Genomic DNA, 18,701 nt, shown 5'->3' with positions numbered 1-18,701 from the left:
TCGCCACCTCATCGCAGGGCCAACACAGATAGACAGACAACATTCACACTCACATTCACACACTAGGGCCAATTTAGTGTTGCCAATCAACCTATCCCCAGGTGCGTGTCTTTGGAGGTGGGAGGAAGCCGGAGTACCCGGAGGGAACCCACGCAGTCACGGGGAGAACATGCAAATTCCACACAGAAAGATCCCAAGCCCGGGATTGAACTCAGGACCTTCGTATTGTGAGGCACATGCACTAACCCCTCTTCCACCGTGCTGCCCTCTATAGTATAATATTTAATATTTAAACAACACATTCAGAACATTCGTTCTCAGGACTGGACTGTGCACCTTACGTCCTTTTGCACTATTTTTCTTTTCTTTCCTTCCTATGTTTTGCATATTTATAGACTGTCGCACTGGAGTCGCTTTTAATCCCATTGTACCTGTGTATAGTGACAATAAAAGGCACTCTATTCTATTCTGATTGCATATTAGTGGATACTGTATCTGCTGATTTACAGTAGTTAACACCAAATATATCCAACATTCAATAATACAAATGGCGGAATAGCCCGGTTGGTAGGGTGGCCGTGCCAGCAACTTGAGGGTTCCAGGTTCGATCCCCGCTTACGCCATCCTAGTCCTTGGGCAAGACACTTTACCGACCTTCAAAACCTCACTAAAAGAACACCTCCAGGCAACTACAACCCTAGCCTAACCCTCTCCCCCCACCACATCCCACCTCCCCGGATTGTAAATAATCTAATGTATATTCTTGTTCTTATGCTTTCTGAGCTCACTATGGTCACCGCTCGCTGTTCTTATCCTACCAAGTGAGACCTACACTGTTACAATGTCCATTTCTCAGATGATATAATTGTTGATGACTGAAGTATGCTGATAGCAACCCAACCTAAACCCCCCAGATTGTAAACAATGTAAATAATTAAATGTATATACTCTGATGATTAACTTGTACTGTGTAATCTACTAATAAAAGTTTCAATCAATCAATCAATGCTCCCAGTGCCACCCACACTGGTTTAAATGTAACTTGGATATTGGGTTTCACTATGTAAAACGCTTAGAATAAATATAATTTACTTCACTTCACTTCACTACAAAAAACGCAAAAATGCAAGGTTTTAAAAAATTAAAATGTGTCATTATTAATTCAGTATGTGGTTTCGTGTGCCAATAAAAGCTTCACAAGCTTAAAGTTTGTGATCTTCGTCCGGCAGAGGTCGCTATCGCCCTCCATGACGAATCACTCACTGTTGACGGAAGTGGGTGTGACGTGTCACCTAAGAAGCACCGGTGCATTGTGGGTAAAGGAAGCCAAGCTAACGGCCGCTGGTTGCTGCCCACTTAGCCGTACTTTGACAACCGTTTTTGATGAATGAACACGCATAAGTAACACACAGTCAAAAGGGAGGTCATGTTTTTCATCAAGTTCATGTCTGCCCTGTGAGAGGACAGCGGACATATGTCGGCGCCATCGCTGCTGTGTTGCGCACCGGCGCTCCAAGCTGAGGAGAAGACGGGGACTACGGTGTTGGTGGACGGCGGGGTTTCGGTGCTCTCCTCCCGGGGACGCAAATAAAGCCGCGGCGGTTGTTTTTTTCTTTTTGTATTTTTTTTCCGTCGAAAGACACTTTCTTTTTGGGCCAACATGTCAACCAGCAGTCCCGAGGCGGTGAAGAAATTGCTGGAGAACATGCAGACGGACCTGCGCTCTCTCTCCATGGAGTGTAAGAAGAAATTCCCCCCAGTCAAGGAGGTCAGTCTGCTAGCTAGCTTGCTAGCCTACTGGTTAGCATTAGCATTTAGCCAAACATGTATCCCCCTAAATGCTGGCTTTGTTGTGTTTGTCATGCTCCGCAAACGCGACCACTACATAACCTGCTGACCCTGGCGTTACTGGACTCGGTTCGTGTAAAAGTTCCACCCGCCCCTCCTAAGTGAACACGCCGCTTGTTGACAGCAGCGGTGGCTCCTGCCACGTCGTTAGAGACACACCATTAGGTACACCTAAGCAATCGCAGTCTTGTCTGTAGAAATATTAGAACATTCACTTTTTAATTGACACTGTTGCCAACATATCGATTAAATATGTTAAACAGCACCGATTCTCGCAACACAGTAGTACCTCAACTTACGAGCTTATTTTGGTTCTGTGACGGAGCTCTTAACTCAAAACACTTGTATCTCAAATTAGCGTCCCCCATTGCTATTAATGGATACATTGAATTGGTGATTGCCCCAACCCCTAAACAGCACACTTTTGACATGTAACCTTTTAAAAGGAAAAACAAACTTTTAGATCATCCATCCATCCATTTTCTACCGCTTGTCCCTTTCGGGTTTGCTGGGGGTGCTGGACATACTTGCCAACTAGGGCTGCGAATCTTTGGGTGTCCCACGATTCGATTCAATATCGATTCTTGGGGTCACGGTTCGATTATAATTCGATTTTTTTCGATTCAACGCGATTCTCGATTCAAAAACGATATTTTTCCGATTAAAAACAATTCTCTATTCATTCAATACATAGGATTTCAGCAGGATCTACCCCAGTCTGCTGACATGAGTAGTAGATTTTTAATTTTAACTATTAAATGAACCAAAAATATTTTATCTTTATGAAAATATTGGACACAGTGTGTTGTCAAGCTTATGAGATGCGATGCAAGTGTAAGCCACTGGGACACTATTGTTCTTTTTTTTTTTTAAATATTTTTTATAAATGTCTAATAATAATGTCAATGAGATTTTTTTAATCACTGCTATGTTGAAATTGTAACTAATATTGATACTGTTGTTGATAATATTCATTTTTGTTTCACCACTTTTGGTTTGTTCTGTGTCGTGTTTGTGTCTCCGCTCAATTGCTCTGTTTATTGCTGTTCTGAGTGTTGCTGGGTCGGGTTTGGTTTTGGAACTGGATTGCATTGTTATGGTATTGCTGTGTATTGTTTTGTTGGATTGATTAATAAAAATTAAAAAAAAAAATCGATTTTTGATAAATGAGAATCGATACTGAATCGTACAACGTGAGAATGACTACCGGTATTTGAATTCGAATCGATTTTTTTCCCCACACTCCTATTGCCAACCCTCCCGAATTTTCCGGGAGACTCCGGAATTTCAGTGCCTCTCCTGAAAATCTCCCGGGACAACCATTCTCCCAAATTTCTCCCGATTTCCAGCCGGACCTGAGTGAAGACAGCCTGTCGTCACGTCCGGTTTTCCTCCATATAAACAGCGTGCCAGCCCAGTCACGTTATAACATCTACGGCTTTTGGAGCTCAGTGCGCAACTGCACACACAACAAGAAGGAGACTGTTATATATGTGTCCGTTATCCATAGGTTTATCTATAACCCATAAAGTAGGCAGGCATGGAGCTATTGCTCAGCGTGTGTTTATTCCAGCCGGCACGTTAATACACTGACACACAACATCCGGATTCCCATCATGCATTGCTTTAAAACTACGGCAAGTAGTAATGTCCAAAAACATAACAGAGACGAAGCAGAAGAACGAAGAAGAGACATGGCGACGACGAGTAGGAAGAAGAAGTACGCTTGCAAGTTAAAAAATGATTGGACACAAGAATTTCAGGTCATCCACGACAGCTGGAAGGAGTATGCTAGGGAGAGATGGAAGATTCCAGACTCTGGTGCATTTGATGAAGGCACTTTTGTGCGTGCCACACAGCAATGCATCACTAGAGAGGGTGTTCAGCATGGTTAGAAAGATAGTGACAGAGAATAGAACGAGGATGGACAATTCAACCCTAAACTCACTCCTTTCATGCAAATTTAAATTTCACAGATGCTGCCCATACCTATGCTCCTTCAAAGTCTGTGCTACTGGCTGCAAAGCATTGCACTTTCAAATACAACAATGAGTAGAGGAGTGTTATGTTTGTGTATGTGTAAATAAATGAACACTGAAATTCAAGTATTTCTTTTATTGAGATATATATATATATATATATATATATATATATATATATATATATATATATATATATATATATATATATATATATATATATATATATATATATATATATATTTATTTATATATATATATATATATATATATATATATATATATATATATAATACTTGAATTTCAGTGAATTCAAGCTATAAATATACTCCTCCCCCTTAAAGATTGTTAAAACCAAGACTACCTGTCTTCACAATATTATTTGGTTATTTTATAATAAATATGTGTTCAATGTAATCAGAGTCTGTATTCTATTGCCCCCTCAGGCTGTGGTGGCAGCGATGATGTAGAGACGTGATGGCGACAGCCTGAGTTACAAGTTGAATGTTGCAACATTACTTAAAGAGGGTTTGGCTGAGTCCGCCCTGAGTGCTGCTTGATTTATTTTTTTTACGTCAGTCTGTATTTAGTCTGCAACCGGACGTGACGAGTCTGCAACAGGATGTAACGTAGTTATCGAAATATGGCACAGTTTAATTATACGTGAATCAATACCCGGTGGAAGTATCGACGGAATTCAGTCAGTGCCTGTAAACATACCGAATTCGGTACCCATCCCTAATATTAATCCATCCATCCATCCATTTTGTACCGCTTGTCCCTTTCAGGGTCGCGGGGACTGCTGGACCCTATCTCTAATATTAAATAAAATAAACAATATTGTTTCCAAATGTGAAGCTCTTTATCTAGCTTGATTGTGTCTCAGGACATCTTTGCTTGATTGTTCCTCCAACTGATGTGTCGTGTTGTTGTTGTTGTGTGAGTCACACAGCAGACAAACCAGCCTTTAATGACTTCACAATGATCCTCCTCTCCCCCCAAAACAACACATCCCTCTTTTTATTATCGTCACATTTGTTTACCTGCTTGAAATTTATTACAATAGACATTTACCACAACAACTACAGTAGTTGTAGTGTATGGACCTATTTTTCCTTGCGGAGTAATACTATATACTGCCTGTGAAGCACCTTTGTGCTGTGATATATAAATGGCACTCTGTTCAATATGGCTGCGCTCTATAATAAACAAACTGTGCTGAAGCTAAGGTGGAGTCTGTTTTCATTCGAGAAGTTGTAAGAACACAACAGTAGTTTTATGAAAAAATAAAAAAATATTGTACATAATTTACTAATGTGGTGTCTCTTTTGGTCGGCTTCTCCATCGCGTAACAATTAGAACTGTTATCGTTGTTTATGTTGCACACGTACGCCGTTAAGTGATGGACGTGATAGCTACCGTAGGTACCCAAGTATTCATTAAAAACAAAGCAGAGGTTTTATTTAACAAGTATTTTTCATATTTTTGGCCACTGTAACATTACACTCAGTTTGAACAGTAACACTGTGTTGAATATAGTAACATAAAACTTTAATCAAGTGATTCTTTGGCGTACCACTAGATGGAGCTCTAGTTTGTAGAGTCAGGGGAAAAGAACAAACCGGTCCAGTTTGTAGAGTTAGGAGAAAATAACAAACTTAAATCCAAAAAAGGCTTGGAAGATTATGTTTTTACAGCAAAATCTATGCAACAATTTGAGCAAAGACCACAAGGAAGACATGACATCATTTAATGATGGACATTGTGTGGATGTGCCATGTCCTACTTGGCTGCAACCAACAGAGGTGCGCTGATTGATGAAAAATTGGCTTTGCTACATATCTTAGAACAAAACCCGAAGGTCTGCGAGTAGACTAACCTACCAATGGTGTTGCTGTTGAAATGTGAGTGTAATGCCAGCACTGTAGCTCACATAGCTACTAGTGTTGTTAAAATGTGTGTCTTCCTGTCCTACTCCTGAATCTCACAATGGCACCGTTTACACTGCACACCAAATCAGATTTTTTTTGCCCTCAAGTGACACAGATCAGATTTTTTTTGGCCAATCTAAACGCTCCAAAGTGCTTTAAAATCTGATCTTTTCGCATCAGATTCAGGCCACATCAGGAGGTAGTCCGAATCCGATTGAAATCTAATCTTTTCAAATGTGACTTAAGTCTAAATGTGACCACTCTGTGACTTTTTCATCAAGATTCGGGCGAGTTATGTCACTCGTGTGCACGAAGGAAAGACGCAGCCCGCCAGCGGAAGTGGATACTTCATCACAACATCCGGTTTCGGCGAGCAAAGTCAATTTTCGACAACCGAATATTCGGTGCATCACTAGTCAGTAGTGCGCAAATATAAAAGTCTATATGTAATTTATTAATATATATTTTGATTCCGAAGAATTTGCGATTGTTGAAAGACCGGAATTGACGATGTGGCTTATTTGCTTACATGTGAGTTGAAAAAAAAGCTAACGTTGATTCACGCTGATGTCCGTGTTGCCTCTACTAACAGCCGTAAAAAGATTAGAACTAGAGATGTCTGATAATGGCTTTTTTGCCAATATCCGATATTCCGATATTGTCCAACTCTTAATTACCGTTTCCAATATCAACCGTACCAATATATACAGTCGTGGAATTAACACATTATTATGCCTAATTTTGTTGTGATGCCCCGCTGGATGCATTAAACAATATAACAAGGTTTTCTAAAATAAATCAACTCAAGTTATGGAAAAAAATGCCAACATGGAACTGCCATATTTATTATTGAAGTCACAAAGTGTATTATTTTTTTTTAACATGTCACAAAACAGCAGCTTGGAATTTGGGACATGCTCTCCCTGAGAGAGCATGGGGAGGTTGAAGTGGGCGGGGTTGGGGGGGTAGCGGGGGGTGTATATTGTAGCATCACAGAAGAGTTAGTGCTGCAAGGGGTTCTGGGTATTTGTTCTGTTGTGTTACAGTGCAGATGTTCTCACGAAATGTGTTAGTCATTCTTGTTTGGTGTGGGTTCACAGTGTGGCGCATATTTGTAACAGTGTTAAAGTTGTTTATACGTCTACCCTCAGTGTGACCTGTATGGCTGTTGACCAAGTATGCGTGGCATTCACTTGTGTGTGTGAAAAGCCGTAGGTATTATGTGATTGGACCGGCACGCAAATGCAGTGCCCTTAAGGTTTATTGGCGCTCTGTTCTTCTCCACTATGTACAGCGGCGTTTTAAAAAGTCATAAATTACTTTAGTCATACTTTAGTCTTTAAAAATGCAGACTATTGCAAACGTTGGTCAAAGTTCCAAAACTCTCCATTTAGCGTATCCGTGTAGACGGCACAAAGGGAGACTTGTGATGACTGTCATTTCCAAAGCTCAACAACACTGTCTTGCTGGCTTTAAACACACTATAAGACAGGGGTGGGCAATTAATTTTTACCAGGGGCCGCATGAGCAACCCGAGCACTGCTGGAGGGCCACATCGACAATATTTCCATGAAATTTTGCTCAATATTATTTTTTATATATACCGTAAGATAAATAATAATAATAAATAATAATAATAATAATACTTTCATTTAACCTAACTTAACTTTATACCACAAGCACTGCTTTGGAAATCATTTGTACCCCTTTCAGAGATCACATTTAGTTCCCCTGAAACATCCTCATGTTGCACAATGAAATGTAAGCATAGGATGAAGTGTGCATTCCTGTAACTTTCTCTAGTAACAGCATTCCATGATTAATATCAATAAATTAACATTAATAATAAATGACAGTAAAATAAGCACACGTATGACTGAGGAGTCATAGTGTAACTTTGTGTGGTGTTTGATTTGTCCGACTTTTTGTGTGGCCATAAACGCACCAGTGGTTTAGTGGTATGTGTGTTGGTGACAGATGACAAGTAGGTTTTGGCCTGGTTTGTACGGCAGAAAATTACTAGTTTTTCGAGATAGAAGTGTTTTACTCATGTTTTTGGTGTGGTTATGGCCGATTATAAACAGTTTTGCTCAATAAAAATTCCTGGCCTCGAAGCATCTCGATAGACGTTACAATAATTGAACGGTGTTGACAAACATTTTTAGGGCCGCTTGTTGTCACTGTCACTCAAAGTTGCATTGCAAAATTACACAGAATAAATGTGTTTATTTTGTTTAGAATTCAGATGGGATTTGATTTGGTGCGCAGCATTTATTTGCTGTGCGCAATTACGCAGGCGCGCACCTTAGAGGGAACGTTGCTTGGCAGTCCATGTCTTGTTGAAAACACGGCATTCGTCATCAACTTTTCTCTTTTTAGCGTCTCGGGTGTAAACCATGCATCACTTGTCGCTGTGCACCTTCACTCACAGGTTACACATGGACATACGCCCATAAATAACACTTTTCAAAATAAAAGCAGCACAGTTGTATTGCACGCACGACATAGATGTTTTTTCAACTTTATTTTGTAATTTGTGATTGCAGCTGTTCACATTCACTCACAATCACGCACGCGCATACGTCCACACGGAAGTAATACAAATAACGCTTTTCAAAACAAAAGCAGCACCGTTGTATTGCACACTCGACATAGATACTTTTTCAAATTTATTTTGTAATTTATGATTGGCCTCACGCAGGCCGGACAGGGACGCACAAAGGACCGGATGTGGCCCGCGGGTCGCAGAATGCCCAGGTCTGCTATAAGAGGACTTACTGTATGTTTGAACGTAAACATGCTGCTATTTTCACTCAACAGAAATAAAAAAGACGCATCAAAATTTGCTTTGCGACACTACCGCCAGCGCTAATGACAGTCATCTGTTTTGGATACGATCGCTGTCGGACCTCCACCTGATGGGACAACTTGGACAAGCAATACTTTTTGCTCTGTGTCATATCAAAGTTATGTTTTTAGTAATTATTTAGCGATGGATCACGAAGTTATCATCTGTGTGTTGTTTCCATTTGTGCACGCGCATATAATGCACCTGAGTGACTAAAAAAAACATGATGTAGCCTTCTTCCTTGTTAGTGTGTACTGGTGTTAAAAACAATGTACATGTCATTGCACATTTAAGCATTTAATCACTTTTTTGATGATTAAATGCTTTATAATTACATCAGAGTTTTGCAGCAGCACAAGCACGTCCGTGCGCTTTAAGCACTGAACCTGTCGAGAGGTTTCCCTTTTTTGAATTTGTTAGTGTGAGCTGATTTTAGAAATAATGGACACTTCACCTCACTTGTAATATATCACCGTGTTGCTGATTAAATGTCTTACAATTCCACAAGTGTTCAGGGCTCTGTAAGCGCAGTAACGATAATGTACATGGATGGCATTGTTAGCTGGTATATCAAAATAAACATGATAACAGAGGTGTAATGCCACCAAGTCAGCTGTTGTTGCTTTTCCAGGCTTCTGATTGGACAAAATGTATGCGTTTGTGTGTAGACATAGACAGTTTTGAAACTACACTTGTGTGGACTGAGATCGTTTTAACCCCGGATGTGCGTTTTTGGAACTATCTGTGTTCGTGTGGACATGGCCATACTTGCAGTGTATACAGTCAGCTGGGAAAAATCTGATTTGGGCCTCTTTGGCCTGCAATGTAAATGTAATCCAAGTAAACTCAGGCTAGATTTTGTCCAGCACTTTTCCAATCGACTATTGTGGAACATTTGGCACTTGGAAATAGTAAAAATAGAGTTCTCTAGAGAAGGATGACATGAAGCTCGCTGTGGGAAGTTGAGCTGCATTTACACTTTGGAAACTCCTCTATGCAGCTTTTATCTTCCTAATACAGTATATTGCTGTCCTGGAAACAAAAGGAGAACATTAAAACCAAAAAGCAATGCCCCCGAATAAGTACAACCTCACACGCCAAACTTTTGCCAGACAGATGAGCTATTGTTTGCTTGTGTAACGGAGTTCAGTCGGTGCCCTGGTACTCTAATTCTCTCTATCTTAGAAAGCCTGCTGTTTATTCATGCGAGGAACTTCTCACACAGGTCACTTGATAAGAAACGGCACCGGATGAGTTTGTTCCGGGCCGCAAGGTATCATCCAGCAAGTTTGCGTTTCAGGCTGAACTCGCATAATGTGTTTTCCCTCTGATCAAAACAACAAAGAACAAGAGCCCTGTTTACACTGCACACCAAATCTGATTTTTTTTTTGCCCTCAAGTGACACAGATCAGATTTTTTTTTTGCAAGTCTAAACGCTCCAAAGTACTTCAATTCTGATCTTTTGACATCAGATTCAGGCCACATCAGGAGGTCGTCCTGAATCCGATTGGAATCTGATCTTTTAAAATGTGACTGCAGTCTAAACGCAATGTGACCTGAATGTGATTTTTTTCGTCAGCTTTGGGCGAGATATTTCATCCAAACATCCGGTTTCGGTTTTTATTTAAGATGACCAACTTTTCGGTGCATCGTTGGTCAATAGTGCGCAAACAATAGGCTATATGTACCATATTTTTCGGACTATAAGTCGCAGTTTTTTTCATAGTTTGGCCGGGGGTGCGACTTATACTCAGGAGCGACTTATGTGTGAAATTATTAACACATTACCGTAAAATTTTAAATAATATTATTTAGCTCATTCACGTAAGAGACTAGACCAGACCTGGGCAAATTAAGGCCCGGGGGCCACATGCGGCCCGTTGAGCTTTTCAAACTGGCCCGCCGGACATTCCCAAAAAATTTTTTTACATCTTTAAGATGGAAACAGTAGCTGCCATTATGATGTGCAGTGATGTTTTCTAATGACCGTAAGGCTTCAATTATACAAAGTATTTCAATGGTTGGAATCTGCGCTTATGGACGATATACTCGTTACTATGGTAATCTAATTAGTTACTATGGTCATCTAATTAGTTACTATGGTAATCTACGTCACAGCAGCTCAGACGAGGCACCGAGCAGTGTGGGCGGGAAGCGTTTGCACAGACGCGGAAGGAGATTTTCACAACAAAGTTCTAAAGCTTAGTGATATATAGAATAGAATAGAAAGTACTTTATTGATCCCTGGGGGAAATTCAGCAAATATCAGATTGTAGGTGGGTTTATTTTGTACCCTTCGCGTTCATATTTCACTGTTTGTTGCGTTTCACTTGATTGTAAAATATGTCGATCGAAAGGGGGTGTGACGTTCATATTTTGTCAATATTCAGTGTTTTATCGTTCATAGAAAATTTTTAAAATTCCATTATATTTTTTAAGGCAGTCTGTCATAACGTTTTTAAGCATTCAATCAGACATTATTGTGGGGTTTTATATTAGTGTTCCTAAATATAGATATACCGGCCCCTAGACACATTTTTTTCTCTAAATGTGGCCCCCGAGTCAAAATAATTGCCCAGGCCTGGACTTTAGCGAATAGGAGTGACAGATTGTTTGGTAAACATATAGCATGTTCTATATGTTATAGTTATTTGAATGACTCTTACCATAATATGTTACGTTAACATACCAGGCACGTTCTCAGTTGGTTATTTATGCGTCATATAACGTACACTTATTCAGCCTGTTGTTCACTATTCTTTATTTATTTTAAATTGCCTTTCAAATGTCTATTCTTGTTGTTGGGTTTTATCAAATAAATTTCCTCAAATAATGCGACTCATACTCCAGTGCGACTTATATGTTTTTTTCCTTCTTTGTTATGCATTTTCGGCCGGTGCGACTTATACTCCGGAGCGACTTATACTCCGAAAAATACGGTAATATAAGAATATATATTTTGATTCCGAAGAAATAGCGAATTAACGCTGTGGCACATTTGCTTACCTGTGAATTGAGCTCCCGTAGATCCGCACTGGTGTCCGTGTCTCCTCTACTTAACAGCCACAAATAGATTACAACCCTCCCAAATATATTACACTATATACATTCACTCATACTGTATGCTACTTTAATTTACTTTCACGTAAAAAAACTCTCGTCTTTAAGGTGTTGCGACTTTTATTTTATTTTGTAGTGGTAACGACTTCCTCCCGGTCAACTTCCTTTGTTTTCACTTTATCGAAGCGCTCATGCAAGTGACGTTGGGGCCACATTGAGGCCTGTGCGCGTTTACACTGGAGTTTGATAAAAATCTAATTTTACTTGCAGTGTAAACGGTCAGCTGGAAAAAAATCGGATCTGAAAAAAATCAGATTTTAAGCCACTTTGGCCGCAGTGTAAACGTAGTCAAGGAGACGTCCCCACAGCGCTAATGCCACACATCCATTTGCTCTCCCGTCTCTTCAAGTATTCATCTATCATTGGCCAAATTCAATGCACTGAACGGTTGAACAAATGTCTCACCAGAACCCGCACTCGTTTTTCTCACTTCCTCCCGCGTTTCCCCAATCTAACCGAGGTTGAGAAGGTTCAGCAACAGTCTTATTGACTTCCCTGTTATCGCATCACACTGAGCTCCTCCCGCTAATTGAGAAGTCAATTTTACCCGGCCAGAGGCATAAACAATACAGATGCGAAAATATGTACATCATCTCTGTCGACGTGATTTGTCAAACCAGATCTAATCACAGGGAAGAGAGACTGTGCATGTTCGGTATCAATAAATACTGCAAGGACAAACACAGTTAGTGGCAGGACTCTGGCTGTCCTTTGCTTTATTTGTATTATAGGAACAAGTTTTCCATTTAAAAAAATACCATAAAATACAAATACTGTAATTTATCCTAATAAGGATTCCTGTCCATAAAAGCAAATAAACTCTAATTGAAGTGGCTGTAGGCAACCCCTTGATGTATTTTATTTTTAATTAATTACACAGGATTAGAGGTGGGGGAATTAATCGATTTTTAGATGCTTCGCAATTCGGACATTGACGATTATAGAATCGATTAGTAAACGTTAATAATCGATAATCGTTTTATTGTAAATAAAGTAATGCAGACAGTTTTAAAATTTGGCGAGAGAGCCGACTAGCTCCTTTATTATCAGGCACTCATGGTCCAGTTTTGCCCAAATTGTCATTAATTTAATAAATATGGTAATTAATTGAACTGTTTATTATTTCAAATGATTTTTTTAAAAGTTGCAACTTGCAAGTGATAAACGCTTGTTTAGCGTAACAAAAATAAATTTAAAACTATATCAATATACATAAATTAAAGATGTATCAATAATCAAATTTTAATCAAATCGTGAGGTGCCCAAAGATTCCTACCCCTACACAGGATTGAGTTACTTGTATTTAAAGTATCACAAACAGTCAGCCTCTACCTCCGCATGCGTTTTAAAGGGTAACTGCACTCTTTTGGGAATTTAGCCTATCATTCACAATCATTATGGGAGACAAACGTTTTTTATTTTTTTCATTCTAACATGTAATAATCGTTTTTTCCTAGGTAGCTAGCAATGCAGCTAACAGGAGTGAAGTGAAGTGAAATACATTTATATAGCGCTTTTCTCAAGTGACTCAAAGCGCTTCACATTGTGAAACCCAATATCTAAGTTACAATCCATTCTGCCTCTAAATCACTTTTAAAATGTATGTAACGTCATTTATTTGCAACAAAGCAATTGACTCAAAAAACAATCGAATGTAAATAAAGTAAGGCTCTACTTTTCTAAGAATGCGCTAGCTTGATGTTAATATACATTAGCTTTTCTATTGACATGCTACTGATTAGCATTAGCGATTTTACATGGCCATTTCAACACCTCCAAATTTGTTAATGAAAACTACAATTAAAATGCACGTTATAATCAAACAGGTTTTAAGTACAATACTTACATTATTAACACTTTTTAGGGCGCAACAAAAGACTAGACTTATCAAACACTGAACTGACTAGCCAACACACCATAAACTATACAGTTCTGCCATCTAACATCTTGGACTTGCAACTGTTATTATTGCTACTTATCGTCATACTTGCAAATGAGATGTAGAATGTCATGATCATGTTTTGTTTAGTTATGTTCTGTTAGTTTTGGACTCCAATTAGTTCCTGTTTTTTGCACCCTTGTTTGTTTTGTCACCATGGCGACTCATTAGTTTCACCTGCCTCATTTGTTCGGGACACGCACCTGCTTTAATCAGGAGATTTTTATGTAAGCCTGTGGTTGCTCTGTTCTGGCTCGTTTCTTGCCATAGTTCATGCTGTTCGATTCATGCCGTGTCCAGTAGGCCTTGTTTGTTTATGTCCATAGTTCAGGCTAAGTGTTTACGTCTATGTTTCCTGCTATAAGTTTTATGTTCCTTAGCCTCTTGTGCAACCGGCACGCTTTTCTTTTGTTTTAGTTCCTGTCTTTTCTGGTGTAGTCAGGTTAAGATTAAATCATGTTTTTACCTACACGCCTTGTCCCGAGTAGTCCGTCTGCCTTCCTGGGAGAACGACCCCGCAGTAAGTTTCCAAAAAACCCCTCGTCTTGACATAGAACTGCTATAATAAAACAAGATGTAACTGGACAGCAGTTATCATAATCAGCTCATTCTTAAATATTGCAATAAAAATGTGATTTCATCATCAAAAACCATTAGTATTTATTAACACACACAAAAGTACCAAAAATTGTTACCTGTAAATTGTACCGTATCGGGTCAAATGTGAATGGTACCCATCCCTACTCAGCTGTTTGTGTGAAAGTCACGCTGGTTACACTTGGCGCACTGTTGTTTATAGTTAATGCATCAGCGCTATTATATGCTCCTCACCGCTGTTACAACATTGGTTGTGTTGCTCAGTGTACTCTACTTGTTAATAAATGACCATGTAGTCAAAGAGAGCTAAGTTTTCCTTTCCACTTTATCATGCACTTCAAATTATTAAGGTAAAAAATGCTATAATTAGATAGCTCTTGTTGTGACAGTATTTAATGCATACCTCAAAGTCAACAGACGGACATTTTTTTAGATAGTCGAACTCTGACTGCATGTGTTGGTCCATTGCGCTGTAGATGCCACTGCTGTCTACCAGTCCTTCACATTGTCGGATATTTGTAAATATGGAAGTGAAAGCGCTGAGTGAAACCTAATTTCCTTATCTGGCATTGCAAAATCTGCGCAACTGTGCAACATTTTATTATTGCTCTGCCTAATCATTTCTGCCACTAAATGCAAATGACTAATTTCTCAATAAATACTTCACTGATGCTTTTAGTTTACTCACAGTGCAGTTTTCCACCACTGCAAGCCCCAGCCTTCAAACAAGCAGCGCTTTCACAATTTGATGCGTCAGTTCGAGGAATTCGCCAAATTTAGACTTGCCTCATTTTTTTTTAACAAAAAAACATCTGTTGAGCTTCACTACTGTTTGCTTTTCCAATAAGGAAGCGGAACGTGCGCTCAGAAATGCATGTTATTCCATGGCCGTGATTCTATTACACTGAATTACATTATGCAAGCTACCATGTCGTTCTTGAGATAGAATTGATATTTACATAGAAAAGAAAAGAGAATGATTCTTGCAGTGGTGGCTGTCGGACGAAAAACCTCTGTTAGGACTGGCAAATGATCTGTTTCCTTATTCATCAACACCTCCTCCATGTCCTGTCCATTTCTTTGCATCTCAAGCTGTACAACATGTTACTGTTTATTAAACCTAACACGACTAGCATTCACCCAAATGCTTTTCTTTGTGTTTCCCCCTCAGGCCGCAGAGTCTGGCATTGTGAAGATTAAGACAATCGCAGCCAGGAATACCGAAATACTGGCAGGTGAGTGCCGAACTGACTCACACTTTTTATTCTCAGTGGAACTTGCATGCAAGGATAAAAACAACAACAGACAAACCCAGTCGCAGATGAAGGTGGATGCAGGATCTAAAACAGAGTGGGAATAAATAGAGCAGAGCACGTAAAGGGATGTTCTTGGTTGTGACATTTCCAGCACAAGGCTCTCCCTCTGATGGAACATCCACGCGTTTCAAAAGTCGCTGCCATTACTCATCTTTTTTTATGAAAGATGCAAATGAAACAACAAATCCTCTCATATTTAGCAATCTGACTGAATATTCTGCTTGTTGGATGTACAAATAGAATCAGGAATTTGACATGTTTAGAGCATACGTGAAACTAGGGCTGGACGATATTGCTGAAAACTGTATCACGATATAACAAGTGTTTTATATCGGTCGATATCGATAATTATTGATATTTTTTTATGACCCATGGATAATATGGACCTGGAAAAAAAAAATAAAAGTAACATTATTATTTCAAATGTAACCTTCCTCTGTTTATAATCATCTCAGCTAACCAAGACAGAAAGGAAAGGAAATGTCGACACAAGCATGGACAACACTCAATGTAAACAAAATTGTAAAAGCACATTGAACGCTTCACAATAACCTCTTTTAAATTAACCTCTTAAGGCCCAAGCTGTTTGTTTACATGCTTTTTTTAAATTTTTCTTTGCTATTTGGGCTTATTGGACCCTAATTAGAATAAAAACTAAAAATCATCTTTTTATGCGATGTACTTTTAGTCCATAAGTAAGAAACGTGTACTTCATGTGTAGTGAAATGCTAATTTTTATCTTTACACGTTTTTTTCCAAATTCCATTGTATGTTATACTCTTCTGACACCACCATATGGCAGTATAAGTGTCCATATGTCGGCATAAGACCCCAATTCAGTAGTGTACACAATTTTGGAAATAAGAGCTAAAAGGTGCTGTCCACGCATGTGGCCACTCAGGCCTTTAGAGGTTAAAATAATAAAATAAGGAATATGTAAGAAATGCTTAATAAAGTGTAATAAAATAGTGCAAAGTGTACAAATGTAAACATAAAAACCTGGGTAGAACAATTTTTTGCAGGTTTAATGCCAGGAAGTTACGGCTGTGTAACATTTAATTTGGTATTTTATTCTTATTCAAATATGGAAATTAATTTATGTCATGCAGTAATTATTATTAGAATATACTTGGACCAAATATTTTTTTTAAAGTAGCACATTTGTCATATTTTGTTATTTATTTTATTTATGCAGTCCTGCACTTTAGTTCTTACCTGTTGTTTCTGTACATCCGAATAGGGAACGGGCAAGGGTTAAAAAGAAAATATGAGCGTGGTGAAGGACTGCGGTCTGTTTTTAAAAAAGCCCCAAAAAACTGCCATATTGTCGAGGTGACTTTTCCTGTTTTATCCACAATTTCTTCACACTCCACGCAAAGAATCAACTCCGAGACAGAAAAATGGCGCAACCAAACTTGATAGTTGATACTGTTACGCAATTGGCTGTTCAGCATGTCCTTTCTTTTGCATACTGACCACTTCCTGTTTACTTGAGACAGCGAGTGCGTGTGTTCATGCACCAAACCATGCTTGATTCTTTTTGGGTTTCTTCCAACCAAAAGAAAAAAGAAAAAAAAAGAAAAAAAAAAAAAAAAAAAATATATATATATATATATATATATATATATATATATATATATATATATATATATATATATATATATATATATATATATATATATATATATATATATATATATATATATATATATATATATATATATGTGTATGTATGTACTGTATGTATGTATGTGCCCCCCCCCCACCCTAACCACAAAAAGAAGCATCAGAAAAAAGTTCACCTGTATTTCCAAACATATTTGATTTTCATATTTTTTGCTTACTTTCTATGTCTCCCACAGCATCCATAAAAAATACATGCACATGCGTCACTGCCATTCATGCAAATTAGATCATGCTGTTATATCCATAGATAGATTGCAGTCCTGTGGACTGTACTTATCTCTAATTATGTTATACTATTTTTTAAAGGATTAAATAGCATAATAAATGTATAATATCCTGAGCATTTAACAAACCTTTGTAGTTCAATTCCACTTAAGCTTTACAGATGCCACGTCTGTGATAAAGATAATAAATCAGCCGTCTGGCAAAAAATGAGGCGCCTATTTGAACTTCTGTGTGTATTCAAGTGACAACACACTTGGTGCTTAGTTGAGTTAAAGCATCTTTTTCAAGAGCTGTGCAATGAAATATAATGATATTTGTTATTACCACAGGTTAATGCTGGAAATTGTAGGATTACATCCCGCATTTGTGTTGGAGTAATAATAATAACGATTTTTCTTGTCTTCATATTCTCCTCCTGCAGCTCTGAAGGAGAATAGCTCTGAAGTGGTGCAGCCTTTCCTGATGGGCTGCGGCACCAAAGAGCCCAAGATCACCCAGCTGTGTCTGGCTGCCATTCAGAGGCTCATGTCTCACGAGGTGGTGTCTGAGGTGAGGACCCAGGACCCGTCATTCATGCAAATGTTTAAACTTGGCTTGATGGTGACATAGGACGTCGTTAATACCGTCAATTCAGAGTCCGCAGACGAAGCGCATGCACACTGCTTTGTTATTGCTACAGGTGTATCTATAGTCTGGATTATGCTCCCGCGACGATGAGCCGTTTTACGCTACATTGGTAGAGAATTGCGCCACAACCCAGACAAGTTTTAAAAGGATGTTGGAGGGCACGACAGAATGTTTATGCAATCCTAAAGGGGAACTGCACTTTTTTTTTGGTATATTGCCTTTTTAATTCACAATCCCTATGTAAGACAAGAAAATATGTTTTTCTTTTTTATGCATTCTAATTTATAATACAGGGCAAGTATGAGGTGCAGATAATGCAGATTAGGGGAGTAATCTATTGCACCCATGAAGCCCTCTAAAAACATCCAAAAACCGCTAACAATACTCCATTTACATGTCCTGACCTGAATATTAACGAAGTATTAGCAATGTTGTTATTATAAGCGCCAACGCCGAGGGACTACTTTTAGCGGGCGGCGCCGTGATCACAGTTAGCTAACTAGCTTAAGCGGCTATATTGACATATTGAGCTGGTGATGGTGCTGCTCTGAGTTGGTGAATGTTAATTCTACATTATAAATCAT

General features: G+C 38.8%; 1 protein-coding gene across 3 annotated transcripts in view; it reads left to right on the top strand.

The window, feature by feature from the left end:
- Positions 1-1,239: 1,239 nt before the first annotated feature.
- The window catches only part of mon2 (MON2 homolog, regulator of endosome-to-Golgi trafficking), a 68,342-nt gene continuing 50,880 nt past the window's right edge, over positions 1,240-18,701 (top strand). For 2 of the 3 annotated variants that reach the window (XM_062063287.1, XM_062063285.1), the window contains exons 1-3: positions 1,241-1,768; positions 15,435-15,498; positions 17,912-18,039. In XM_062063287.1, the coding sequence (XP_061919271.1) occupies positions 1,661-1,768; positions 15,435-15,498; positions 17,912-18,039 (300 nt within the window). In that variant the 5' untranslated portion in view covers positions 1,241-1,660. Of the gene's footprint in view, positions 1,769-15,434; positions 15,499-17,911; positions 18,040-18,701 lie in introns of all 3 variants that reach the window. The other variant, XM_062063286.1, reaches the window with a different exon arrangement.

This window comes from Entelurus aequoreus, linkage group LG11 (genome assembly GCF_033978785.1).
Source record: "Entelurus aequoreus isolate RoL-2023_Sb linkage group LG11, RoL_Eaeq_v1.1, whole genome shotgun sequence".
NCBI classification, from domain to species: domain Eukaryota; kingdom Metazoa; phylum Chordata; class Actinopteri; order Syngnathiformes; family Syngnathidae; genus Entelurus; species Entelurus aequoreus.
Note: the sequence above shows the minus strand (reverse complement) of the source record. Positions and strands in the feature narration are given on the sequence as shown.